At 38.6% G+C, this 27,814-nt stretch overlaps 1 protein-coding gene across 2 annotated transcripts; it reads left to right on the forward strand.

Annotated features, from left to right (window-relative positions):
- Positions 1-1,251: 1,251 nt before the first annotated feature.
- LOC144055102 (testis-expressed protein 2-like) lies at positions 1,252-27,783 on the forward strand. Of its 2 annotated transcripts, none has more exons than XM_077570797.1 (13): positions 1,252-1,482; positions 1,901-1,992; positions 9,694-11,181; positions 11,323-11,523; positions 11,758-12,064; positions 12,239-12,462; positions 14,060-14,224; positions 18,222-18,321; positions 22,205-22,322; positions 23,834-23,941; positions 24,659-24,874; positions 25,007-25,127; positions 26,116-27,783. In XM_077570797.1, the coding sequence occupies exons 3-13, from the start codon at positions 9,709-9,711 to the stop codon at positions 26,257-26,259; spliced, it is 3,177 nt and encodes a 1,058-aa protein (XP_077426923.1). In that variant the 5' UTR covers positions 1,252-1,482; positions 1,901-1,992; positions 9,694-9,708; the 3' UTR covers positions 26,260-27,783. The 2 variants fall into 2 exon arrangements, with proteins under 2 accessions (XP_077426923.1, XP_077426922.1); XM_077570796.1 differs by having other exon boundaries at positions 1,254-1,482; positions 23,828-23,941.
- The last annotated feature ends 31 nt before the right edge of the window (positions 27,784-27,814 follow it).

Consider the following 27,814-nt stretch of genomic DNA (forward strand, 5'->3'; position numbering starts at 1 on the left):
AAGAGGAGTCGATTCCATTAGGCCAAAAAACATGTGGACAAACCCCAAATATTGTGGATAACTGTTCTCTGGGACAACCAGACAAAATGTTTTACTTTCTCAAATAGAAGGAATCTCCAGCGTATGCAAGGTACCATGAATTTAATTATCTATCAGGAGATCTTGGGTGTAAGTGTGAAGTTGCTGATAAAGCTGTAGCTTGGGAGACGTTGGACCTTCCAATAGGATGAAAATTCTAAGCATACCTTCAAATCTACCGTAGCTTGGTTGCAGAAAAAAGTGCTGGAAGATTCTGAAGGGGCCACTGCCGTCATCCAATTTAAATAGAATAGAGAATCTCTGATGGGACATGAAGAAGACAGTTGCCAAACATTAGCCTAAAAATGTTAAATAACTGGAGGCCTTTTTCCATGAGGAATGGACAAAGATACATGTAGATGGCTGCAAGAACCTTGTGTCAAGCTAGATTTCACATCTAAAACACGTTATTATTCCCAAAGTGTGTTGTACTATACTAAGTACGGATGTGTGGTAGAAGAGGTAGAATAATTTTGTCAATGAAGAAATCACAAAAACAACATTTATTGGTTTATTGAAAAAAAAAACATTGCTGTAATGTAGTTGCATTTGTTCGTTTTACAGGTCCTCATTTAATCTGATTAGAAATAATCAATTAAATTGAAATAAATAAATACATACATAAATACATACATACATACATACATACATACATACATACATACATACATAGAAGAATAAATAAATGTCCAAGTTTCTAAAACACCTAACTGCAGTGGGCTTGAATAATTTTGAACACAACTGTAATTAGCATAGGCAAAGTAAATGTACACGTATTACGAGTGGTAGGCAGGCATACAGTGATTTTTTTTGTACGCGTACTACCAAACTTTTACACTAGATGGCAGTGTATCCATTGAAACGAATCATGTAAACGTCAATGTTAATCTAGATTTCTGTAATTTATTGGTATTTCTTGACAGTTTTTCTGGCAACAATATTGTTTTACTGCAATTTACTTTTAAAACAATATAATTAATCAACTTGGTGATTGAGTTATTTATAAAGGAAAAAAAACAAGATCATTTTGTATTTTTCTTTTGTTCCTCGATGGGACAAAATACGCAACTCTACACTGTAACGTTTAGAGTATTTCCAACTCCCAGCGGCGCATTGTTTTCCTTCACGTCTTCGTGTTCTAGACTTTCAAGGGGCATTTTCGGAAAATCGCTCTAAACGAGTCTGTGATCGATACTCGGTGCTTGACTAGTATTGCCTTTACAACATCCAATCCTTTTTTCTACAAGGAATTGAGCCAGTTGTCAACAGGCTAAGCAAGACGGTGACCAGTTGGGCAACTGATGATACGCATTTTGTACATGTGTTGCGGAAAGGAATTGGATTATTTTCCGGACAGTCCGTTTTGTTAGACTTTTGTCAGAAAAAGGAATTCGGTTGTCCACGGTAAGCCCCCTTTGTTTTTAACAAGCCTGTTATAGCACTAGTGGCGAGGTAACTTCGACCAACATGAACATGGACTTTTTAACAGAGGGATTTAAGTTGTAGCAAACTAACCACTTTCTCTGTCGTGCATGTATTGTCTAACGTCACGTTTGAGCTAAAGAGATGAAGAAGACTTACAATCTATGTTTGGTAAACCAAGAGTATGTCAGGTGAGCGTTGGCTGATATTTGTCAAGAGTTGGAGGAGATATTTGAAGCACAATTATAAGTCAGGCAATTACCACTCCTTCGGATTGAAACACGGATTGTAGCTGACACTGCTTTTATTGTTTGCAGTATGCTTGGCTTGCCGACAATACTAACGTATTACCGGAGGTTTTTGTTTGTCTCACAAAATTATTTTTGTGATATTTTTCCAGAAGTCGCTTGAGTATCATGAACATGTGAAACTTGACTCTGCAGTGGGCAGATGTACGTCCCCCGCTAGATTGAATGGCACTGAGAATACAAGGTAAGCACTTTGCCAGTAAATGTGAACTCATTATCGATCGGTTTCCTGAGCTACAAATGACCTTATGTTGTGAGGACAAAGTCCAGCCAGATAGAGAAGAGGACGGAGAGTGGAAGAAATGGAAATAGCTTGGTTCAAATAACAAGAAGCAAGTCTGTTCTCATATTAATTTAATTAATCAATAACACAATGTGTTATAGGGAAAAGTGCATAACTTATACATGTTCATTCTTAATACACTTATTGTAAAGGATTATTCAAAGTCATACCACTTTCATTCCATGGAAATATAAGCTAAATATATGCTTGAAGGAGAGAGACCAGAAACGTAGCCCCAAGACAATTACTCAAATACGTAGAAAGTTGCAGACCTATGGGACTAATGACAGGAGAATATCTAAACATTTTAAATGTGTGTTTAAAATTGTGGATTGTTATATTTGATAAAAAGAAGGGGTTTTGCAGGTTTATTTGCTAGTATCTCGCTTTGCAAGATTGCTATCCAGAAACTCACCCCATCCTTCAACTACCTATTTCTACTTCTTCCATATAGCTAACACAAGTTACACTGTCACATCTGCTCTGACAACCTGAAATACATTTGACTATGTCAGTTATAAACAAAGCCATGTGCTGATTATTGATTAAGCACTGTTTTGGGGGAGATAGCATACACAATGATTATTATCATACAGAACAACTGTGGCCAAAAGCTTTGGGAGCGAATGTTTTGTTTGTCTAACTTTGCTGCTTCAGAATTTTTAAAGAAAGATTTACCCCTTGTTTTTTATTTTATTTATTTACTTATTTTTTTAAAGAGATCTAGTGCAGAAAATAATTGTGAAAAGTCACTATTAATAGTGTTGACTCATATTCAGAACTGATGGAATTTTGCTCAGGCATGCTAACCTTTTTGTACTACTTATCGTAATCTACTGTAAATGTGAAGTAAACCACAAACATGAAACCTGGAGTAGCAATGTAAGTTAAACACAAAACTGCAAATATCACTTCACTTTTTGGTGGTATTGAATTCCATAGTGAAGTGAAAGCTGCAAGCATCAGTAAAGGGCCCTCACAAACCTGGTGGTCACGTTTGGGTACTGGCGCATAGGACAACAACTCTCTAAAATAAAAATGTCTTTGTCAGGCCTGTTGTGTGGTTTCACCAGGGATCGACCCTCAAAAACGGCATAATTTTTCTTTGCAAACACCACACCTTTATGGCAAAAGCATACAACAAAATAACGTTTTTAATAACTTTTCATTTGAAACATCTTTAGTCGAAACACCCAAAGTCTGAAGACGATCTGATTAATTCTCCAGGAGTTTAATAAAATATGGTCTCTCTAAAAAGCCCAAATTAGTAGCAAATTTTAAAGTAAAGTCAAAATAGCAGACTTCCTGTTAGGTTTAGCATATGGCTCCAAAATACTTTTTTGCTTTGTGAAGCTTCACCCTCCAACGTGGAGCCGAGTGCATCCCGGAGGAGACATGCAGCGGGATGAGTCTGCGCTAATGAATAAAATGAATCAAGCCAGATGACTAAATGGGAACGGGGAATTGAACCGATTTTTGTGTATGTGTTAGTCACCAATGGACAATCTATCGGCTGTTAGAAAACTTCAGTTACTTGTTTACTTTCAAACTCAGCTTGTAGCAAACCTGAGTTGATCTAGCTTCAAACATGTACAAAGCGAATAAAACTGTATGTGAAGGGAGTTATGATGTATTTGGATAAGAGAAGTAGATGTTTTTGTTTTTCATGAATCGGTGCAGGATACATAAGTAATCTCAAGAGGTATTGTAAGACTTCTGCAGGTAAAATGTTTGCCGCTCAATATCAGAAAAGCTTGTTCTCAGCCACTGGTCATTGATTGATTGTTTTATATTCTAGTTTCTTCAAAATAGTCACTCTTTGCTCTGTTGATTTTTTTGCACACTCTTGGTATTCCCTCGATGAGCTTCACGATAGTCACCTGAAATGGTTTTCCAACAGTATTGAAGGAGTTCCCAGAGGTGAGAATGCCAAGAGTGTGCAAAGGAGTAATCAGATCAAAGGGTGGCTATTTTGAAGAAACTAGAATCCAAAACATGTTTTCAGTAATTTCACCTTTTTTTGGGGGGTTAAGTACTTAACTCCACATTCTTAGTTTTGATGCCATCAGTGAGAATCTACGTGATTAAAGCAATTGACACATTGAATGAAGTGTGTCCAAACTTTTGGCCTGTACCGTATTTCAGTGACCATTGCGGGTTTTTCTGTGCTTATCTGAATGGTACCAACCATTTTGTCTGTATGTGTATACGTGTGTATGTTTATATACTGTATTTTGAAATGAATGGTTAATTAAGGCTGGAGTAACTATTAGTCTCCGTCTACTCTGTGTTTCCCTGCGACAGATCAGACAGCACCTAATATGCTGAGTGCCATCTTCTGCACTTAAAAATAGAGACTTGAGTGTCTTCTGTTTAAAAACAAACAAAAAAAGAAAAAAACTGCAAGAAAAGAGGTGGGAGTGGCTAATTGTAATGAGCAGCAGGCGAGGTGAGGAGCAATGTAACAGTTTAGTGTCTCGAGGCAGTGCAGTCTGTGGCATATCCAAATGGTTGTGTGAATCAGATCTCTATTATCTGTCGATGAAAGCAAGTTAAAAATAAGTGTATGATTGGCCCAGCATTAAATGTCAACTCGTCGATGTTGGAGTGCATCTAGGAATGGTCGAATTACCCAAGCGTTCAGTGATGCAGTACTTGGTTTGCGGTCTGTTTGAAAGGCAAACAGCTGTTCTCTGCTTCTTGAAATGTAGTAAAACCGGTAGTGGCCGTTTTGTTTTACTTGGGTTTGTTTTCTCTCGTTTGCTGAATGTTTTCACAAGTCGGACTCAGGCACTACAGGTGTTGCATAGCTTTATAGGTCAGTTTTTGAAGAATATTATTTTCCCTTGCATTAAATAACTAGCATTTGGTTGAATCTGAAGAGAGTGTTACACCCTTTACACTTGACAAGTGTTGTCACTTCTTTTGTTAGTGGTTTATAGCTTGTTCTAAATCCTCATATTCGTATTTACATTCATGAATGCATCTCTTAATTTCAAGGTCTGACAATTATAAACATACCTTCTATAGAATAGTCTTCACTCATGGAGTTAAGTTAATCATTCTGTCTGGATAATGTCAAAGGCAATGTTTTGTTGAAAAGTAGCCTGAGCGTGAGTGAACAGTTTCAGTTACTGTTTCAGTTTGTGCCCGGAAGGATAGTTCAGCTATCTGTTACAGAATTTAAGTGACTCCTTTAAGAATTCTGAGCAGTCTTTCACCATGAGCTTCAGATTATTATTTTTTTAAACAATGACATAACACGCTCCATTTTATTCTCCCATGAGCTGTTCATTCACTTAATAACAATGTAGCCCTTTGTCACTCTGGCTTAACTGAGAAATGCTTTGCCCAATTATATTGCCCTGACAACAATGATGTTTTGTTAAGGTTGATTGGACATGGTCATGTGCATGCAGTTGTGATATGAAAGGGAAAAAAACCTTAAGCACATGCATACTACTTTTCACAAATTAAATCAGCATCTTGAAACGTGTTTCTGAATAAGCTTCCTGTTTTTCAGACTTCATGGGCAATGTTTTGCCAAAATAGGAGGCAGCCTTGTACAGATATGTCAATATAAATGTAAGTGTCAAGAGCTATTCAACATTGATTGTGGTTTGACACAACATACCATGTATTAAAGTCCCGGGTTGGGTATGGTCTGGCTGTGATTGACAGCAGCAACTCACAAAGCAGCTTTTTAAGGAGGCGTGTACGAGAATGAGCCAGTGGGTGGCGGGGGCGACTACGTCATGCGGAACAAGTGATGTAGTACGTATCGTCTAGTGTAATGAGAGGACAAACAGCCAAATTGTGTTTATCTCAGTGTTTAACCTTAAGATGGCACCAAACCAAACACACGGTTTTTGCCCACAAATCAAGCTTTCAACAAACATGTACTAAAATGTAAAAATAATGACCAGGACATGTAGACAGCATTTGTAGACACCAGTTTGTACAGTTTATCTGCAAAAAAAGTTGATTAAGTGTTGAGGTATTCTTTAAGAAGACAGGCAAATGACAGGCAATATCCGATCTTTTATCAGAATTCTTCTTTTCAAGTCCAGTTTGGAGAAACATGCAGTCATATTACGTAGCATTGTAGCACCTTTAATGCAGCTGTCAGGATAGGATTTAAAACTAGGCTACTGCGTACACAAGTGAGACTGGCAGGTATCAAAACACGGATGCAGAATGTAATATTTATTTGGATAAGATGAACAAGATATAGACACTCAAGTATAAAACTAGGCACAAAAATATTTTGTCTAATTTATAGGAATCCATAACACAATTCTGATACATTACTTCTTGCCTTTTGATCCACCGTTTGTAATGCGTGGACGGCTTTTTCTTTAGCCTTCAGCTTTAGTGATCCAGGATAACCCATCTCAAGGCAAGGAACCTATAGTAAGGGTGCTGTTGATTGTGCTCTGGAACACCTGAATGAGACCGCGAAAACAATATAACTCATGTTTGTCATGATTGTATACTGCACAAACTCAATTTGTTCTTTTTTTCTAAAATCCTCTCCAAATAACAGATATATTGTCACAAGGATTTACCAGTAATAAAGCTAGCCTCACAAACCCTGTCAGCATCAGCCGGAATCCAGGCTTTGACGTCAAGTTATACCCTTCTGATCGCACACAGCCACTTCTTTCTTTCTTTCACACACCCTTTCTGTGGGAATGCGATAAAACATTTTTATCAAGCCCCCGACGGGCCGTACAACTGATGGCACAACAAGAATGAACCATCTGCTTCACTTAAACCATCAAACTACATATAAAATACGCTGTTTCTTGCAACCCAGTTCCCGTGATGCAATGCGCGAAACAATGACGTCATACAGGATCCTCCTATTGGGGATTTGTTGCCATAGCTTCATCTATTGCTGTTTTGCCTCGCTATTGTGCGTGTTTTCTGGCTATTTTTATTAATTCTAAGTCGGACCAGTCACAAAAATGATGACGGTCGGGTCATTCACCAAAACATTAGAGCTAATGGTCTGTCTGTCTTTTGCATTTTTGTAGCAATGGCCTGTTGAAAGCGCTTTTACAAGGAATTTTTGTTTTTCATTTGAAGGGATTTTGTGTAAATTTAGTCTGAAGTAAAGTTCATATTTTTGTAAGTAGGGGCCATTTTGTTGTTGATGTTTTTTTTTAATTGTTGTTTGAAAATACAAACGAGCCATAGGTACAGAATTCCATATTAATATAACTCAGGATTGGCTTTTTATTTTGCTGAAGATTGTATGTACTGTTGAGCTGCCGATACAGAAACCTTTTCAAGGGAAAAAAATTGTAAGTGATTAATGCTTAGTGAGACAAATAGAAATGTATGTCGTAAATAAGTGCATAAATATACAGTATATAAATAAAAAATGCATCAATAATCATTTTATAATCAAATCGCAGCTCCTGAATCGTAATCAGAATTGCATCTTGAGGTCTTCAAAGATTCCCACGTACCGACAGCTAACACCTGACACGGTAAAGTCAGAAGAGTGAATTACAAATTAACAATAAAGCAACAAATTACCAACTTGAGAAGTGGTAAACGTAAGTTATTAGCTTGAGATAACTGCATAGATTTGACCAGTTAAACAGACGTTAAGTAAAATCTGAGAGAGAAAGAGAGAGAGAGGCTGTTTAAATACCACTGGAAGTTTCACTGCGCTAGATTTGTCATGCAGCTCTGATATTCACGTTCACTTGAGTTTGACACACTACCAAACGCATATCATTAGCCATGTCATCCACTAGCCAAAGGCTAAGCGGTACTGTATTTGTTTACTTGAGAGTGCAAAGTAGTTACACTTCCTGTCGCTTTCCTAACATGTTTCGAGTGGGAAGTTGATACTCCTCTGTATTGCACACTTCGACAGAAAATTCTGAAAATGAATATAAATGTCATGTGACACCCCTAATAATATTTCTGGTGCAGAATGTGCTGTCGTCTTATTACTTAAAAACCTCTGCTTGTGCAGCAGTAAAGTTAGTGTGTTGAAAGTGGCAAATCAGACCTATTCAGTCTGTTGATAATGTTGTGAAAGCACATAAAGGATGCAATACAAATTCAATATTTTAGTCGAATGGCCTGCAGCTTAAAGCAAAAAGCAAAGAAAGTATGACCATTTCTTTCAGGAAAAAAATCCACATCATACTGGTTTGATTACTTATGGTTGTCATTTAAAGGGCATGTCAAATTGTCAAGGAACACATTGTAGATGTGCCTCAATATTATGCTGAATCATAGCAGTCACCCTTGCACAGTAAAGAGCCAAATACAAAATAACAGGCTTTACCTGTAAGTATGAATTTAGCAGATCTATTTTTCATTATTTGCAATATCAGTGCACAAGACTGTTGTTTGTTCAATATATATACAAATGAGAGGGCGCTATAAAATTAAGTATGTAGGTGGAATGATTAAGACGTACAAGTAACCTACAGTCTCGTATGCTGCTGTATTATTTTAATTCATTACTATTATACATAGTATAATGTATATATTACAACAACTATACAAACACATATTTTAGAAAGTTTTGTCAAACAATTTAACAGTTGTTTTGGTGTGGACTGAGTTGGCTAACAGACTACTCACCCAGAATTGTGACAATAAGTGGCCAAATTGTCTGTGTGAGAACTGACGCTTCCTTTGTTCAGACAAGACGCTGTTACCTAATGTCATTAACCATCAACATGTGCTAGTGATATGACGAACAGCGTCACAATGATGCAATCAGATGACACATTTGATCATCTGAAATGGGATCCAGTTGATTGGAAACCACATCACATTTCAATGGGCCAACTCAGCTGTCTTAATTGAGAGACACATCCAGACTATCCCCAGAAAAATGAATTTATGAAGTAAGGGGTCTAATCTTAGCCCAACTGATAATTTAACAGAATAAGAATTGTATCCAAAGAGTGACTGTACTAGCAGGATTCACACTTATATGACTGTGGAAACCAGTCCAGAGTTTACCCTGCCTCACTACCAAAGTCAGCTCAGATAGGCTGCAGCACTTAATTATTTTAATTTAGTTCAAATATGGATTGCTTGTATATGGTATGAATTACACCAAATCACAACAATTAGACAAATACATATTCTTGAAGTTTATGTAAAACAGTTAAACAGTGACTATAGTAAAGATAAGCTTATAGAAGATTTGTGGAGGAACTTAAGGCTTGCGGTATGTTAGCAACCAAAATTTAAGATGCTTATTTGTCATATGTACAGTAAATACAGAATTGTAACACTGAACAATGAAATTCTTACTTTGATAGTTTTCCTGCACTTAAACAATGTTACGTGCTAGGGCCTTTACAGCGATTGGTGGACTGAGTAGGGGACGTGGGCCACCAATCAGAAAGGAACACACACACACAGATTGACACACACAACCAAAAAAACAAACGGCCACGGAACTTTGTGTACCTTAGCACCAGACGAGGTCATATTGTCATATACCAATAAAACACATCTCAGCTGTATTCTATGGTTGTTGTTGTTTTTATTTTTATTTATTATATCATGTCCAGTACATTTTTATTTATGTGGTGTGTTTTTTTCCCCTGGCAGACTAAGTGCACTGTCATGACTAGCCAGCACCCTAGCCATGCAGAAAGCACTTACTCCACAGACAAACAGCCACCTCCTTTGGCCTCCAAGCTCCATGTCCATCGATCCGAGTCCAATGAGTCCCTTACGATCCACTTCTCAGCGCTTGGGAAGGAGGAGGAGGAGGAAGAGCTGTACACAACATCGGTCTCCTCCACATCTACCACTCAGGATGAATTGAATATTGTGACAGGCGTTGAGGCTAGTGAGGAGATGTTTGAATCACAGCAATCAGGCCCTTCAGTTAATGTGGCTCCCGCACTTCAATCTATCGGACTCTCACCACTTTCTACTTCTCAAACAACTTCATTGCCACATCTTGCTGAGCAAAAAGGCACAAGTTCAAATTCATCACCCACTAAATCTTCGAGCTTTCCGTCTACTGACAAGTCCTTTCTAACCATAATGAAATCTTTTTCCTCTGACGTTGAGTCTAAAGATGGAGTTGCTCCCACAACAAAGCATCTGCATCTCATGAAATCCTTTGTTAAATCCTTATCGTCCGACACATCTCAGGACTCCTCACCCTATCGCCTTTCAGAGCCCCGCCTTAATCTGCAACTCTTCAAACAATTCACTCAGTCCAGGATGCACAGTACCACGACGTCAGCGACTGGTGATTCAAAAACAGCCCCTTCTTCACCACTAATCTCACCAGATAACCGAAAGTTCTTCAAAGTGTCAGAGGTCGAAGCACGAATTGAAGACACTAAACGTCGTCTCTCTGAGGCCATCTATGAACCACTTCAACTCCTGAGTAAGATCATGGATGAAAAGAGCAGCAGCAGCCTTGGTCGACCAAAGGCTCTATCTGCTAGTGCATCAGAACTCTACAACCTCACTTCTGTCAATGGCCACCTTGAGAGCAACAACAATGACTGCATCAAAGAGGAAGAAGGCAGTGAATTGGAGGGGGAAAGCCCAAACAGTGGGACCTCTGGCCCAGCAAATTCTCAGGTGGCACCTTTTGACGTTAAGAGTGCCAACAAATCATCCTCATTCCCAATCTCTTTGGACAAGTGCTCAATGTCTGCTCTTGCAAAACAGGAAGATGAGGATTTTTGCATTTTGTACAGCGAGGACTTTGAATCTTGTACTACTGACACTGATGTTGATGTTGGGACTGGAACTGGTAGGCAATCGCAAGTGCCATTAAGCGGAAGTACTGAAGCTTGCAGCAAGAATCAGTCTGAAGATGTTGAGCCCTCGCCTAGCATTCCTCTCTATACCCTTTTCATCCTTACTATTCTGGTCTATGGGTGTTTTATATTGCCTTTGCCGGACCACATCAGAGGAATGCTGCTTGGAGTGGCATTAGGATTCTTTGTGGCAATAGGGGTTGTGTGGCTGACTGGACCAAAACCTGACAGACCCTTCAGATATTCTAAACACTATGGAAAATCGTGGAGTCTCACAAAATTAGACATTGAAGAACCAGAAATATTTAAGGTCAGTGAAAATGTATTTGAAAACTTAATTTATTAATCAGATATGCAACCAAATATTTTCTTCATCGAAGATTATTATTATTGAAAGCTCATTGCAGTCCTTGTCCAAACTTAAAACCTGTAAAATTTTCTTCCTCTACAGGGCTGGATGAATGAAATAACAAACTATGACCCAGAAACCTACCATGCCACATTGACACACTCGGTGTTTGTGCGCTTGGAAGGCTCTGTCATCCGCCTGTCTAGGCCAAACCACAATGTTGCGCGACGTGCCATACACAACGAACCAAAGCCGGATGTAACCTACATCAGTCAGAAGATCTATGATCTAACAAACAGCAAAGTATGTTATTGACTTATTTCCTCCATAAAAAAAATCATGCACGCGCATGTATACACGCCCACTCACACGCACATGCACTCTACATAGTCTACATAATTTTGCAAGTATGATATTTAACAAAGCTGCTTTTTTTGGACCTACATGACCATTTTCAACTTTTTAGGTCTTTAACTAGCCCATCATTTTTTAAACCAAGCCCAATAATTCTCCAATTTAACCCAAACCAACTTCTAGGTGCATCTAGTGCCTCAGAGCCTGGCCAGGAAACGGATATGGAACAAAAAATATCCCATCTGCATTGAACTCGGCAAACAGGATGATTTCATATCCAAGGTGGAAAGTGTCACCAGTGAGAAGAGAGGAGAGGGGACAGGAGGAACTCAAGAGCCAGCCCGGCCAATGTCCTCCAGTAGAGATCTGACTCTCTATCTGTTTGGAAGGACTGGGAGAGAGAAGGAGGAGTGGTTCCAGAGGTTTATGTCAGCTTCTATGCTGAAGGTGGATTTGAAAAAAGTTGCAAGTCCTGCAAGCTCCAAAAGTGGTGAGCATTAATTATTTTCCTAGAGAGAAAAAATCTCTGTTGCTCCCATACAACTGTTGATTTTAGTAATTGATTATTATTCATTACATTCTTATCAAATATAAATAAATATAAAAATAATCTTAAAGAGATTGAAAACTGTCTAATTCCTGAGCCTGTTCTTATTGCCTACAGCTCTGAGCTCTCACAGTCGTAGTAGTAGCCGCAGCAGTCTGGATGATACACTAGCATCACAGCCCAGGACAAAAGATTCCCCAACATCAGGCAGTGCCAAAATCCAGATGTTGGACTACAGTGTCTACATGGCTTCATTATTGACGAAACCGGTCGCACTCAGATCCCCAGCTACCAGCTCTGAGCTCCACTGTCCGCAGGGCAGCCCTGGAGCCGAAAAGAAGGTGTCACATTGACCGTTTAAAAACAAAAGTTCCTAGTTAGATGACACATCAGTACTGAAGTGTATTGCATTCACTTTGGGGTGGGGGGAAACTCCTTTTTCTGACTACTTTTTGGGGAGCTTTGTATTTTTTTTCTGAATTTTTTTTTCTGTTATAAAAAAATATTCAGAAAAATGGGTTGGTGGATTATTCAAGAAAACAGGAGGAACAATTATAAAAAACAAAACAAAAACAAAATACTTCAACCAGAAGCTGGTGCTCTGTTTTTCTGGGTATTTATTTTTTTTACCTCTGAACTCCAAGTGACTTGTTGCAGACTCGCTAATGGCGGGCACTTTCCCGCATACCTCCAACGTACCTTCAACTCTATTACTTACTGTCTCAGTTCGATCGGCATGATTTTAGTAAGCTAACAGTTAAGTTTCTACGGAAGTGTATTACATGTGGGAAAGTGTCTACCATTAATTAGCGAGTCTGCAACAAGTCACTTGGTGTGTTCAGAGGTAAAAATAAATAAATAAATGAACTTGTTTTTCGGAATTTCATTTTTGCTATATATATTTTTTTTGGGGGGATTTTTTTTTTCAACAGTTTTTCTTGAATATTTTTTTTTCTGTTTTTCTGAGTACGGTCATTTTTCCTCCTGATTTTCTGAATCAACCATTTAAGCAAACAAAAAAGTGATCAGGCAAAACACATTGTATCGTTAATGGGATTCAAATTAAACAATAATCATTAAAAGAAACAAAAACAATTTGGGAATAAAGAAAATGAGACGGTGCCCATTCAAAAGTCTGCACAATGCACACAGTTCTTAATACTGTGGTTGAGCATCAATGATGGCTTTGCAGTCTTCTTTTTTTGTCAGGTGGTAAAGTTACCCATTCTTCTCTTCAAAAAGCCTCTAGGTCGTGTGAATTATTGGACTGTCTTAATGAACTGCACGTTTGCGATCTCTCCAGAGTGAGTCAATAAAATTGAGGTCTGCAGACTGTGATGGCCACTCCAGAACCTTAGATTTTTGGTCGATTTTGGTCTACCTGGCTGTGGCTTTGTATCAATAGAGCCACTAATTTCCCACTTCTTTATCACTACCAATTGACATTTTCAAACCTCTACCTATTTTTATATCCTATTCGAGATTTCTTCTTTTGTTAGTTATTTAGCTTACCGAATGACTTGCTATGCAGCAATGTCAGTGTAGCTCTCGGTGAAATATACAGTGGTCTCTCAAGGTCTTAGAAACTCATTGAATATTGAATATGTGAAAACTCACCCTTAATAGCCATTTAAACCTGTGTGCCAACATGAGCCAAAACATTCAAGTGTATGGAATGATACTTTTGATCGGGGCCATTTTGGTCATTTAAGTTGTCATTATGATTTTAAAAGGACACACACATTTCTTCAACAACAAACAGCTTCACCCAATCACTATCCTTAAATAAAAGTTTTTCACATGGTCAGTCATATTATCCCCCAAAAATGGTCAATATTCTGTCTCGGTATGTAAATTAGCACAGTTGTGTAATATATATATATATAAAATATCATTATCTTTAATGAATGTATGTTTATCAACATGCTGTTTCTATAGCTTCAGAGCGCCACCTCAGCGCAGGAGCAACTCAAGGAGGAGGGGGAGGATCCTGTTGCCTGGGTGAATGCAGCTGCCGGCCGGCTCTTCTGGGATTTTCTGCGGGAGCCTTATTGGGCTGAAGTTGTCTCCAAGAAGATTCAAATGAAACTCAGCAAGATACGGGTGAGCAGATGGAGGCCCATTGTAGATTTTCTTTTAAAATTCAAGACATTCAAACAGTGAAAAAAGTAATTATGCATCTTTTTAAGGCTTCGGAAGGAACACAAAGAATACAGTCAGTTGCATTTTAATTTGATTCATCTTGCTTCTTTTAATGGTTTGTTTCCTATCTTCAAGGTATTATTTGTGTGATAGTAAAATAGTTCTAGACTCCATAATGGTTCCTAAATTATTTAAATCTTAAGGTTGTTAATATTGTAGTCTCAGTACCATGCTGAAAATGTTTGAGCTCAGACATATCCACAAGGAACTGAGATGTAGAAACAAGATTGGTTGATGTGTGTCGCTCTGTATCTGTGGTATATACAGTACAAACCTCAATTCCAATTAAGTTGGGAGCCAGGACCTTGTGTAACAGAATACTTGATTTACAAATCCTTTTCGTCCTATATTCAGAAGGTCACAGGCATTAAATTTTGGTTTTCGGCCTTGCTGCTTACTAGGGATGCAGCGGTCCTCTGTCTTATAACGGACCGTTCGGCCCGCCCTGCACGGGACAACACGCCCTTATGGACCGTGGGTTTTAGGTCCGCAACAAATTTTGTATTGACACTTTATTAAAAAATAAAAAAAATCTTTTCTGGAGAGCTCAGTATTGTTCATTCGGTAATTTTACCGATTTGACATGTCATCATCATTGCTCTCTCGTTTTTTTTTTATGTGTATATTTTTTTAATTAATTTTTATTTTGTATGTGAGTGTGTATTCATTAGTTCGCCTAAAACCTATTAAAAAATCCCATACCGTTCACCTAAACCGAACACTTCAGAACCCAGCCAGAGCCGCGAGGCCGTCAGCAGACCCGTGGAAGGACGAAAGGAAAGTGAAATCCAGCACCGACCAGACACCACCCACCGGGCCACCAACCAAAGTCCTTCACCAACCCCAGAAACATCCAAATTCCAGCAAATCAGGGAGACCTCAAGAGACCAAAAGAGAGAGGAAAGGAAGGAAGGACAGACGAAGTAGAGTGAGATCCACAGACACCAGCCTCCACCGATTCAACGACCAGAGGAAGAAGCAGATTGTGTCTGAGTTTAGATAGATGCTGGTGTGGTGGATCTGGCATGCATGAAAATCTCCACCAAAGAGGGGAGCCGTCGACCCCTGCCAGGACAGAGCAAGCGCAACACCTCAGGGCCCCCCAAGCCACGGCAACGGCAAGGGACAACCCCCGGGCCCCGCAGGGGCCACTGGCCGGAGAGCAAACCCAGGAGCAGGAGCGCCCCCCACCCCAACACAGCCCGCGCCCCCAACCCAACGCAGCAGGACGGGGCACTGCAGGCCCGCCAGGCACCCCACCGGTCCACAGCCCCCCCGACCCCCGCCATCCAACCCAGCCCACAGGCCTGGAACGGCGGACCGCGCCGGGGCGGCGCCACCCCGGACACCAGGGAGAGCCCCGCAACGCAGCACCCCCCAAGAGACCCAGGGAACGGCTAAGACGCAGCCGCCACCCAGCAGCCAACAGAGGGGCAGAGCCGCCCACGCCCAGCCAGGGGGGGACAGCACCTATAGAATTCACCCACTGGCATGCAGTGAATCCGAATATTAACCCTTAGTGCCCATTGGAGGTGAATCTTGAGGAGTTGGTGATTAAGGTGTCGTTTGATGTAGTCTGCTCGATCCTGTTGGCAGCAACTGGGTTCCTGACTATAAAAACACAACCATTCGTTACAAATTGCCAAATACAGAAACAGCAATGTAAGTTATCGCGATGTGGTGGCTCTCGCTAACAGGCAAAATTAAGTAGCCAGATTTAGGTTAAAATATTCTATATACGTAGACCATGTTTCTATAAATTTTGATATTTGGTTTTTATTTGAGGCAGATATTTTTTCCATTAAAATGTGATTTATGAGGTTAGACCATTGGTCGATATTCAGAGTTTGTTTATTTTTCCAGTTAACAAAAATTGTTTGTTTTTTTTGCGATAGTAAGGGCTACAAGTGTAGATTGAAATTGTTTATGTGGTAAGTCAGTTGTTGTTAGGTCACTTAGCAAACACAAGTTTGGCAATAAAGGTATCCTACAGTCCAAGATAGTGGAAAGTTTTTCTAAGACTTTAGTCCAGAAATACATAACCGGAGTGTATAACCATAAAGCATGAAAAGTGTCTGTAGTGTTTTGTAAACACTGGAGACAAATGTCGGAGTCTGAGAGTCCCAGTTTCTTCATCATATATTGAGTAATGTAAGTTCTATGAATAATTTTATATTGGATAAGTTGTACATTTGTGTGTTTTGTCATTTTAAATACGTTTTCACAAACTTGAATTCAAAAGTCAGATTCCGGAGCTCTACTAGACAAGTCTGTCTCCCATTTTGAGATGGGTAAAGATATTTTATCAGTTTTTGAAAGTAACGTATATTACCCTAACCCTAACCGAGAGTTTTTTTGTTGTTGTCAGAGAAAGCTTGGTAATATCTTTAGCTAAAACAGGCGGTTGGAGCGTACCCCGAAGTGTTGGAATTTGTTTCTTTATCATACTTTTAACTTGCAGATAATGTAAAAAAAATATATATATATATATATATATATATATAAATGGAATAATTGAGAAAAAAAAGTTTATTTTGGGTAAAACTTTAATTTTAATGGTGGCTATTCGTCCTATTAGAGAAATAGGAAGATTATTCCAGCGCTCCAAGTCACTATAAATGCAGAATACAATTTTTGCTGACAAGCAAAATTAAGATAATTTTTGGGGGGGGAAATAGTTCTCCATGCACAAATCACGTACCGAAACCGTGCCGATATCGTACCAAAACTGTGGCCCAAAAACCGAGGTAAGGACCGTACCGTAGGGTACCTGTACTGTTGCACCCCTACTGCTTACATGCAGAGATTTCTCCTGATTCTCAGAATCTTTAGATATTAAAGACCGTAGATAATGAAATCCCCAAATTCCTTTCTCAATTCTATGTTGAGAAATATTCTTAGACTGTTGGACTATTTGCTCACACAGTTCTTCACAAAAAGGTGAATCTCGTCTCATCAATGCTTGTGAACAACTGAGCTTGAGATGCCCCTTTTTATATCTAGTCATGACACTCACCTGTTTAAAATTAATCTGTTCACCTGTGGAATGTTCCAAACAGGATATTTATTTTTAATATATTTTTTTATTTTTAGCATTCTTCAACTTCCCATTTTTTTGTTGGGTCATGTTGCAAGCATCCTATTCAAAATGAGAGAATACTTGCAAAAAATGCTCTACATGGTAGTTTTAACTTGCCTTTTTAATGGAGCGACAAATTTTAACTGTGACAATGTCACTATTGAATATTTTTAGAATAGATTAATCTATCGATTATTCAATCGATTGATCGACTAATCTGATTCATTTTGATTTTGCATTAAAGTGTATTAAAAAAGCATTTTTATTTTTGGTCTTGCCACTTAGGTGCAGCGATTTCTCCAAATTCCCTGAATTTTTTAATGATGATATTGACCGTCGAAAATTCCTTGCATTTGTATGTTAAGAAATGTTGTCCTAAACTGTTGAACTATTTTCTCACGCCACATCCTTGCTTGTGAACAACTGAGCCATTCGGGGATGTTTCTTTTGTACTCAATCACGACATTCACTTGTTTCCAGTTTACCTGTTCACCTGTGAAATGTTCCAAACAAGTGTTTCCTCAACTTTCACAGTTTTTTTCTGCTCCCGTCGCAGCATTTGTGGAACTTATGCAAGCATCAAATTCAAAAGGAGAGAATATTTAAAATAAAATAAAAAAGGAAAAGAAAGAAAGACAAATGTTTTTATATCATAGGAACATAAAATATATTCAATTGAATACACTCCAAAGTAGAAAAGGATTTACACTAGGTCCCAACTTAATCTGAATTGGGGTTTGTATTTTTTGTTAAAAATGATTATTCAAAACTGAAAAAAAATATTTTTGGGAGCAAATAATTACTTCTTCTCTTTTCCAGTTGCCATACTTCATGAATGAGCTAACCCTGACAGAACTAGACATGGGTGTGGCCACACCAAGGATCCTTGCGGCATCCAGTCCTTCCATCGACTGCAAAGGTAAGTGAGAGAAAAGAATTGGTGCTGTCACTAATGAATTTTTATAGAATCAGTTATCCCATTGATTATTCCACTCAATGTGATTAGCGATAGTTGATGATTTAACAAGGGGAGCAAGTACTTTTTCACACAGGTCCTGGTAGCTTTGAATAGTTTTGTGCCCTTAATACTCAACTAATTTTTTTTTTATAAAGCACTTTAAGACAACCATCTCTGCATAGAAAGTGCTGTACGTGGAGTAAAAATCAGTCATGCAGTAAAAACAGGTAAAACAAAAAATACATTAATAGATCTAAGTAGGTAGGTAAATACAATAAATTGTCGCTGTTCTGTGACTTATGTCCTTTTTTGGAGAGGGATGTCTGCATACAGTTTCATCCCATTAACGTAAACATTTTATAATTAAAAAAAGACAAAAATGGACATAATTGTTTTTTTTACATGACACCGACAGAATAATAACACAATAAGTAGGTAAGTAAATTAATAAGAAGATAAATATAATTAAATTAATTATACAAATTACGGTAGGCACCATAAAACATTGAAACAATCCCGAGACCTATGTTGAGTCAAAAGCCAAAGACAAATGTGTTTTAAGACGAGTTTTAAAAGTGGATAGCGAGGGGGATTGCCTAATACTTAATGGAAGGTCATTCCAAAGGGAGGGACCGGCAACTGAAGAGACTGGATTCCCTCGGAGCCGCCGCTTAGTCTTCGGCACCACCAGTAGTTTCTGGTCTGTTAACCTAAGGCACCAAAAACAGTGCTGGTGCGCGCTCTTGGCGCTCCAACTAGGTACAGTACAGATAGAAACAATTAGCTGATGATTGGTTTAAAACATAGACTGTGTTCAGAAATGAATGGAAGAGTGCACTCAGGCCTCTCTGAACACACACATTCTCAGAGTAGTGCACAGGTGTCAGAGTGAATTTCCAAACGCGTCTGTTATTACATAAAGTAACAGCTTGCTTAGAAACGTATTTGGGGAAATCCACAGTCAGCAGCTATTTGGTTGTTTACTTTCACACTTGATGGCTATGCTGGCACTCCAGAAGCGAAACTATTTGTATACAAACAATTCTGGTCAAGTCAGTTTTCCATATCTCCTAAGTGTGTACTTTCTTGGCTTCATATCAAAGACTGCATTTCACATACAGATTGCATGACATCCATCTGGAAATGAACAGATAGAAACTGTTTGGGAAAGGCCAGGCACTCTGAGGGAAGTTGTGGATTGGAAGAACAATCCATTTATTACACACATGAATCGCTTAACCGATCAACAAGTAGTGGTAGCAATTTCCACCAGCAACTGTATTCATTACACACTTTTAATTTAGTTCCGATTTAGTAAACCCGCTGCTTACTCTTAGTCTCTAACATTCTTCACAATCTTGCTCTAGAACTGTGCGCAGTACTGCTAAATCTAGTGATGGGACGATGATACCTCAAGGAGTGTATTGACACATTACACAAACTGTATTGACACTGTATTGACACTGTGTTGGTCACTCAATAGTGACCTCTGCTGTAGATCTAAAATCATTGCAGATAAACAAAATGAAAATAAGATGGTAAAACGTGCATGCTGTAAACCTTAAAATTAGCTTATGAATTTATATTCATAAAATAAATTTAATACATTTTATTTATTCACTTGCTAGTCTTTTACTTAAAATATGATCTCATCTTTGTATAATTTCAGTTGGTCCATTTGCTTGCTGAGTTGTTTATTAGATGCTCATATGAGTTGGCTTGTAAAATATAGCAAATTTGTATGTAAAAAAATAATATTAATATAATAAATAAAATAAAATAAAATAAAAAATAAAAGTTAAAATGTTTAACGATTTAATGATTTTGTTAAAAGTTTTAAACCATATGTAATAACACACTAAAAATAGATTCTGTCATACATTTTTATTGAGAAACAAAAGTTTTTGAAGCGTGATTGCTCCAAGGCGATTTCTCCTCTTGGACACCAGTTCCCCTGCCTTAGAGAACACTCGTTCACAGGGAACAGAGGAAGCTGGCGTGCATAAATACAGGTATTTAAGTGCCAGTTGATAAAGGTGTGGATACTTTCTCTGATCAAAATGATTCCAGACTCGTGAAAATTTTCTAGAACGATCCATGAGTGGAAGCAAACAAAAATCCAACAGGCACAGGTACAGGTAAATTTACAGCAACAGCAAACAGTTTAATCTCCATCCAACAAACACGCAACATGTTGATACAGTTTGTCTACCTATAAATACAATTTGGCGCGGCACATCCAAACGACACACGTCCTGTTTCGGTCACATGATTTTTTTATTAAAGCGATACACGCGCCGATACGGGGTTTCACACTTGCGCACTCGGCACAGTGTTGGCGCGCCAGTGTTGTTCGTCCCATCACTACCTGTGGCTGCTCAAACTATTCACTCCAATATTGTTAACTGATAATGTCAGGTAGTCTGAATGAAGCTCTGAAAGATGGATTTGTGAGCTTACAAATCTCTTGTTTCCCTAATGGTCATGTGCTATGTAAGGTCAGGCTGCATATCGTCTGTAGGATAGTCCTCACCTATTGGTTATCTCAGATAAATATTTTTAAAGTGACATATGTCTGGCACCTACATAAGTTGTTTACTTTCTCCCATTTCCTACCTGTTTGACTTTCATCAAATGTGTACATTTGGTGCCCTCTAATGGATAACCAAAAAAAGTTTACTGCAACAGAGAATCGAATCCTGTCCCATTGTGATACAGACAACAACAAAAAGATGAACCCGCACTTGCTCATGATACTGTGAAAGTGGTTGGAATTTGTTAGTTTCTCAGTGGCTGTATCTGCCATCAGAATTGTATGAATGATACAACACTGTACAGTAGGTCTCTGTCCTACGTGTACCATGAAGTCATAAAGGCAATGTTGAAGAACCTTGCAGTTCCAAAGAGTTCAATAGACCAACGTATTTATACAAAGTTGAGAGGAAAGAAATGTGGTCGAAAAAGATGTACAAGCAATACTGATAGCTGCAACCTTGACAAGATTATGAAGCAAAACCCATTCAAGAATTTGGGGTTCACAAGGAGTAGACTGAGGCTGGAGTCAGTGCGTCATTAGCCAATGTGCAAAGTACTATTTTCAGGAGAAAGTCCGTTTTAAATTATATCCAGGATTAAAGTACACAGATTCGGGAGGAAGAGTTGTTAGTCGCAGTCAAAAGTAAAGTGATTGTTGGGGATTCCGTGTCATCTACGGGTGTTGGCCCACTATTTTTCCTGAAGTCAACGCAACTGTTGACCAATAAAAAAAAAAAATTAAACTTAAGGTGTCATTCTGTTGACAGGAGCTTTATGAAAATAATTATTCCACGCACCAGCAGGAATTAGCACCTATCCCAAAACTTCTCATCAGGTGGTTAAATAACAATGATATTGTCGTGCTTGATTGGCCAGCAAACTTGCCAGATGTGAACCCCTTAGAAATATGGGGTACAGTATTGCCAAGAGGATGCTGAGAGACACCAGACCTGATTTACTGCCGCTTTCAAAGAAACTTGGCTTTCCATGCCAATTTTAAGTGCAACACCTTTTCAACCTTTTTCATTTTTGGTATTGCACTAATTCATGCCAAAGGTGCCGCAACCAGGTATTGACTTCATACAAATTAACATAATTTTCAAACTTTATAAGCAAATATGCAGCCAGCATAGTCACACTTTATGGCAATTTAGAATCTTCAGTTTCTGTACGTTTTTGAAATGTAGGCGCAAACTGGTACACCTGGAGAAAACCCACGCAAGCTATGGAACATGAGCCAAAATTCAAGGCAGCTCTTTGAACCCCTTTGAACCATGTGACCCCTCTCATTTTCACTCTGCCCTCACAGGTCTGTGGTTTGACTTGGACATTTCCTACAGTGGGTCCTTCCTGATGACCCTGGAAACGAAGATGAACCTGATTCGCCTGGGCAAGGAAGGAGAAAGCCTCCGTTTAGGAGAAGATGGGTAAAGAATACAAATGCTTGTTTTTTCTATTGGATAAAGTGACTCAGGGCCGAATCCACTAAAGGCTTTTGACGCTATTAAAAATGGAGCAAACAGTGTCTCATTCACAAAGCATGCGCAAATGGTGAAATTCCTTACTAACTGGGATGCTTAGCAGAATATGTCGTGTTGCGCCAGTGGTATCTGTGTGTATTTAAATTAGGTAATATGCATTTGGGGGTGAAATTGCTCACCTCTATGCAAATGATCCTCATTGATAAACAGCGTCTGATTCAATAGCCACGAGCAGTTAGAGTGACGCAGATAACATCTATAGCAGGGATCTCAAAGTTTGGTCCTCACAAGCCCCGATCCAACCTGTTTTCCATGTCTCCCTTCTGTAACACACCTGAATCATATCATCAGGATCGTTATGAGGCTTTTGCAGAGCTTGCTGATTATCATTTGATTCAGCTGTGTTAGAAGATGGTGACATGGAAAACAGGCTGGATAGGGGCTCTCGAGGACCGAATTTCAAGATCCATGGTCTATTGAAAGCTGGTGTAAAGTTGGCACAATCTGTGGAAGGCTGTCCATATTAGCAGCAGTAACATGGAGAAAAGGCATCTTCATGCCAGGCAGAGACGCCCGCCTCCTTATACACGCAGATAACGCACTGTGCGTGGAGTGCGACTCGCCATGGGTGTGGGGGATTTTGCAATATACAAGACATGACGTCCTGCGTCCATAAATTGTTTTCTGACAGTCCCATTCATATCTCCTCGGTCTAAGATTGCGTTCTGATCCTTTCATCTTTACTTCCTAACTGCATTTGTTCTGCCATGGTGTTCTTGGCGCAAATCCATCATTGCCATGTGTGGTAAATCAGGTGCAAACTGCACTCCGCTGTCAAACTTTGTGGGCGTGTTTGCACTGGTATATAATATAGAGCAATAACCTTTGTTAATAGGATGTTAAGACGGAGCATACTGCAGGTGCAAATGAAGAGCAATTAATGGCACTATCAGCGGACGTAGCGCATTTTTTGTGGATTCGGCCCTCGGTTGTTTCTGTGTTTGATTTTATGGGGGTTTTATGAAATGCTGCTCACGTTTTGTCAAAACAATCTCACCTGTTTTTCTTGGTTTTTCTATATCTTTTCTTCCTTTTTTCTACTTTTCTTGGACTCTGCTTTTATGCTGCTGTTAAATGGATACATTTCTATTATTGGTAAGTGCCGATTGACCACTTTCAACACTCTATACCTGTCTACCTTGGGATGTGGAATTTAATATCTATAAGTGCAATAGCATTATTTTCTAGAACTCTTCTGAAATGTAGAGGAATAATATTGTGTGTTAATAAACAACTCCTAATTAATCTACAATGTTCCAGTACATTTTTTGAAGTCACATGCAGAAGAAGTATGTTATGGGTTTGCAGTTTGCACAAGCCATGTGCAGATGTGACATGTGAGTAAGGGGGCTTGCACTAATTAATTTGTATGTCTGTTGGTGTTGTTATAGATTTAGACCCCGAACTTACTGCCTGGCTGACAGCGACGAGGAGTCTTCCAGTGCAGGCTCATCGGATGAAGAAGATGCCACCGAGCAATCAAATGAAGTCCCTGGAGCAGAAGGGTGAGAAAGGGTCACTAAATGTATCAAATGTGCTACAACAAGCTTGTGTTGGGCACCTTATTCTGTTATACCGATTAAGAAGAGATCATGATTTTCTTATTTCATTTTTTCTACTTTAGTGATTGCCCCCTTTTGCTTTTGGGCACTATACTGCTGGGGATTAGGAAATTAAATACAAGGTGCCCGTTTCATTTTATTTTCATGCCTGGGAGCTGTCAGGCTAGACATGTCTTGTCTATGTGTCTGAATTGATGAAGCCTGCTCGGATGAGAGGCGAAATGTCTTTAGATAACCGGAACAGTCCAGTTGCGTTCAATTCAATGACTGGAGAAAAGTGCTTGTTTGTACTGGTCTGTAATCTGATCTGTAAAATGAACCTTAAAGCAACTTTTCTTTCTAAATTCGCATCATATACAGTCAGGTCCATACACTGGACTCCATAAATATTGAGACATGAACACAATTATCTCTTTCTCTCTTTTTTTATTTTTGCACTTAACAACACCCCAATGCATTTGCAATTAAACAAAAAAGATGGGCTTTAACTGCAAACTTTCAGCTTTAATTTCAGGGTATTTACATTCGAGGTGAATAATGTAGGAAATACACAACAATTTCTTGACACAGTATGCCTCCCATTATATTAAGGGACCAAAAGTCAAAGTAAGAAAAATGACTATCATATTTTTTAACATGTTATCTTGTGATTTTATCTAGATATACTTTTGTTGGAGGTCACAAACCCAGCAAAATCATGCGCTTTGTCGACAAGATCACAAAGTCCAAATACTTCCAGAAAGCCACGGAGACAGAGTTTATCAAAAAGAAGATGGAGGAGGTGTCAAACACGCCTCTCCTTCTAACAGTGGAGTTACAGAAACTCCAAGGAACGCTTGCTGTCAATATACCTCCCCCGCCCACTGACAGGATCTGGTAAGATTTTCAATGAAATGATTGTCGTGCACTGAAAATGTAAAAACTGCAGTGAGTTATCTGGCCTTGTGTTTGAAGTCAACGTAAACTGTGTGTATGTTTTTTTCCCGGATGTTTGGGAATGTTTTTCAGGTATGGCTTTAGGAAGCCCCCTCACTTGGAAATGAAGGCGCGACCTAAACTGGGAGAAAGAGAAGTCACTCTGGCTCATGTCACTGATTGGATCGAGAAAAAACTGGAACGGGAGCTTCAGGTACTGATGTGCCGTATGTTAAATTGTTGCATAGCATTTAGATTTTTCCGAAAAAGAGACTAGCAAGAGTGGTCCTAAAGTGAGCAACAACTTACTGTATTTCCTGCATGGTGGACAGAAAAGAGCCTAGAGGATTTGGCCTGATAATGTTGTTTGCAAATCTAGTTTCTAGACTGTACATATTGGGTGCATTGAAAGTCATCACTGAATAGTTTGCATGTTTCTGTCAATCATTTTTATTATATTAATTTGGAAGTGCTGACTAGGAATGGCCAATATGAGTTGGCAGTTGGTGCACAAAATGAACAGAATAATTTGTGTAAAGATTTAGTTTTAAATTATGAATGCTTACAATTTAGTTTAATTTTTTTATTTCCTAATTATACAAATGCATATCTACACAAATAGCAATGTGCTAACCAATCATCCACTGTGCTGCCCCATTTATCATATATTTTTTGAATTATAAATAAATGTATATATGTATTTAACTTCTGTCCAAAGACCTCAGCCATAAAGTTTTTTTTTTTTTTTTTGTTATAACGCTGCTGTCTTGCTAATAATTGCGACATACACAGGAACCTGTTTTCCGGATTTGGTCACGTGATCTTGCAGTGCATAGAGCATGTGGTGTGTTTTTTTTTCTTTGGTTTGTGGTGTACTTTTTTGTAAGACAAAAGATAGAAACTCCACTATTGACTTTATGCTAGGCTTCACTAGAGTTCTGTTCTGCAGAGGCCAGTCTGGATGTGTTTAGCTTTTCCTTGGTTTACCTGATTGCTTGCCACAGAGATATTTTCATAATTGTGTCACTTAGGCCATGGAAGTTTTTTGTTTTCATGGGAAAAAAAATGTTTCCAAATATGGATGAATGAGGTAATGCAGATTTCTTTTTTTTCTTTTCTTTTTTTTTTTTAACACGAGTCAAAATTCATAAACAGTAATTAGGTCTAACCTGTCATCATCATTCTTTCTCTGCTTCTTTCAGAAAATTTTTGTAATGCCAAACATGGACGATGTGTGGCTGACTATCATGCACTCAGCCATGGACCAACGAAGTGCTGCTGGACCTTTGGCTTGGTCTGCAGTACACCAAGATCCATCTCACCTGGAGAAGGACAGCACCAGTTAGCCACAAAAATAACTTTTTACAGTATTCACAAAAAATACTGTACAGATAACTCAAAATGGACGTTGGGGCTAACGTTGATAGGAGAGAAATTTCTGACAGAAGTAAACCCACACTGTGTGAATACTCATCACCCAACCAATACAGAACTTAAACAAACAAGATAGTTAAATGAATACTGTCACTAATGAGAAGGTATGTGCTGCTCAATTTTTTAGCCTTTGTCATGTCTTTGAAGGTTTAAGAAAAAATGCACTAATGATAGAATGGCTTGGTTTTAGCTCTTAGGGTGCAACGTATGACCTCCTTATTGCGCTACAATTATAGAAGCATTCACCAGATGTCTTAAGGCCTCCAAATAATAAAGACTGTATTGAGGCCACAGATTGTGTGTCAGGTGTTGAGGGTTAACTCAAATGTAAGCAGGTAAAAGCTCAGATTGTTATTGATCACATGTTAAATAACAGTATTTGTTTGTGCTGTTGACTACAACCTGAATGCCACTTTTTATGCCAATAATGTCCTTTATCCATGTCTGTATGGAAATAATGCTCAAGGGCAGAAAATTACAATTTACTGTGTACATTCCATACGTACAAGTGAACACAAGTGCAATGATAAAAATGCTGCGTTGACTAATGAATGATGTGGAGGAGATCTACAGAGATGTTTGTTGTTTAACAGATCTATTGAATGTATGCGTGAATTATTTGGGTTTTTAAGGTTATAATGAACAGTATCTAACATTTTGATTGAGGTATGCAAGTGACTGCACGAAGAAGAGTTTTCAAATTCTTGTGATAAAACAATTTGCAGTATGTCTGAATAATTAATGTGGCGTAATTAACTTTGCAGGATTTATATTTAACAAACACGGAAGCGTTGGATGTAAATTGATTCAAACAACTTTAACATGAATGGCCATGCTTGCAGAGAGCTCTACTCACCATTTGTAGACATGTCATTTAAGTTTGACCATACTTTGATGATTCTAAGGTACTCTATTGCAAAGCGTCCCTTGCCAAGAATGTATAGGCTTGACTTAGGGGGAGCATCATATTTCCAATGTTAACCAAAGTCCTATCATTAGGCGTAAAGTGCCATTCATCTCTTCTAAATGGTAGACACTTTCATTGCAATGTACTGTTAGCTGCAATTGCTAATTGCTAACACATTTAGCATTGTTTACAGGAATTATGTGTTGTTGTTTTTTTCATTATTATTATTGTAAGATTACTAATGGGCTGCAACACAGTAGATATTTTGATGTGATTGTTTACCAGTATGCCTTGGTAGCTTTTTGTTGTTTTTGTTTTGTTTTTACATGAGGTGGCATGTGGCTTTTGTTTTTGCCTACTTTGGAATTAATAGAATCACGATTTTGAGGGTGTATGAAGATCACGGCTATTTGTATCTGTGAATTATTACTGACGTGTTAAAATGGATGTGCAATTTTTAAGGCCAAATTCGGTGAGTGTGTATCTGCCTTATTTATGGAGCAAAATAAATCTCAATCGATAAAACGTTTTTATTGGAACAATTCTATTGTTTTTTGTGC

Source organism: Vanacampus margaritifer, chromosome 7 (genome assembly GCF_051991255.1).
Source record: "Vanacampus margaritifer isolate UIUO_Vmar chromosome 7, RoL_Vmar_1.0, whole genome shotgun sequence".
NCBI classification, from domain to species: Eukaryota; Metazoa; Chordata; class Actinopteri; order Syngnathiformes; family Syngnathidae; genus Vanacampus; species Vanacampus margaritifer.

What these genes read in the sequence shown, in the direction of transcription:
- LOC144055102 (XM_077570796.1), top strand. Translation starts at nt 9,709, where the DNA reads ATGACTAGCCAGCACCCTAGCCATGCAGAAAGCACTTACTCCACAGAC. An exon ending in GCCCTGGAGCCGAAAAGAAG is followed by an intron (nt 12,463 to 14,059) that starts GTGTCACATTGA and finishes CTGTTTCTATAG; the next exon opens with CTTCAGAGCGCCACCTCAGC. An exon ending in GAAGTCCCTGGAGCAGAAGG is followed by an intron (nt 23,942 to 24,658) that starts GTGAGAAAGGGT and finishes GATTTTATCTAG; the next exon opens with ATATACTTTTGTTGGAGGTC.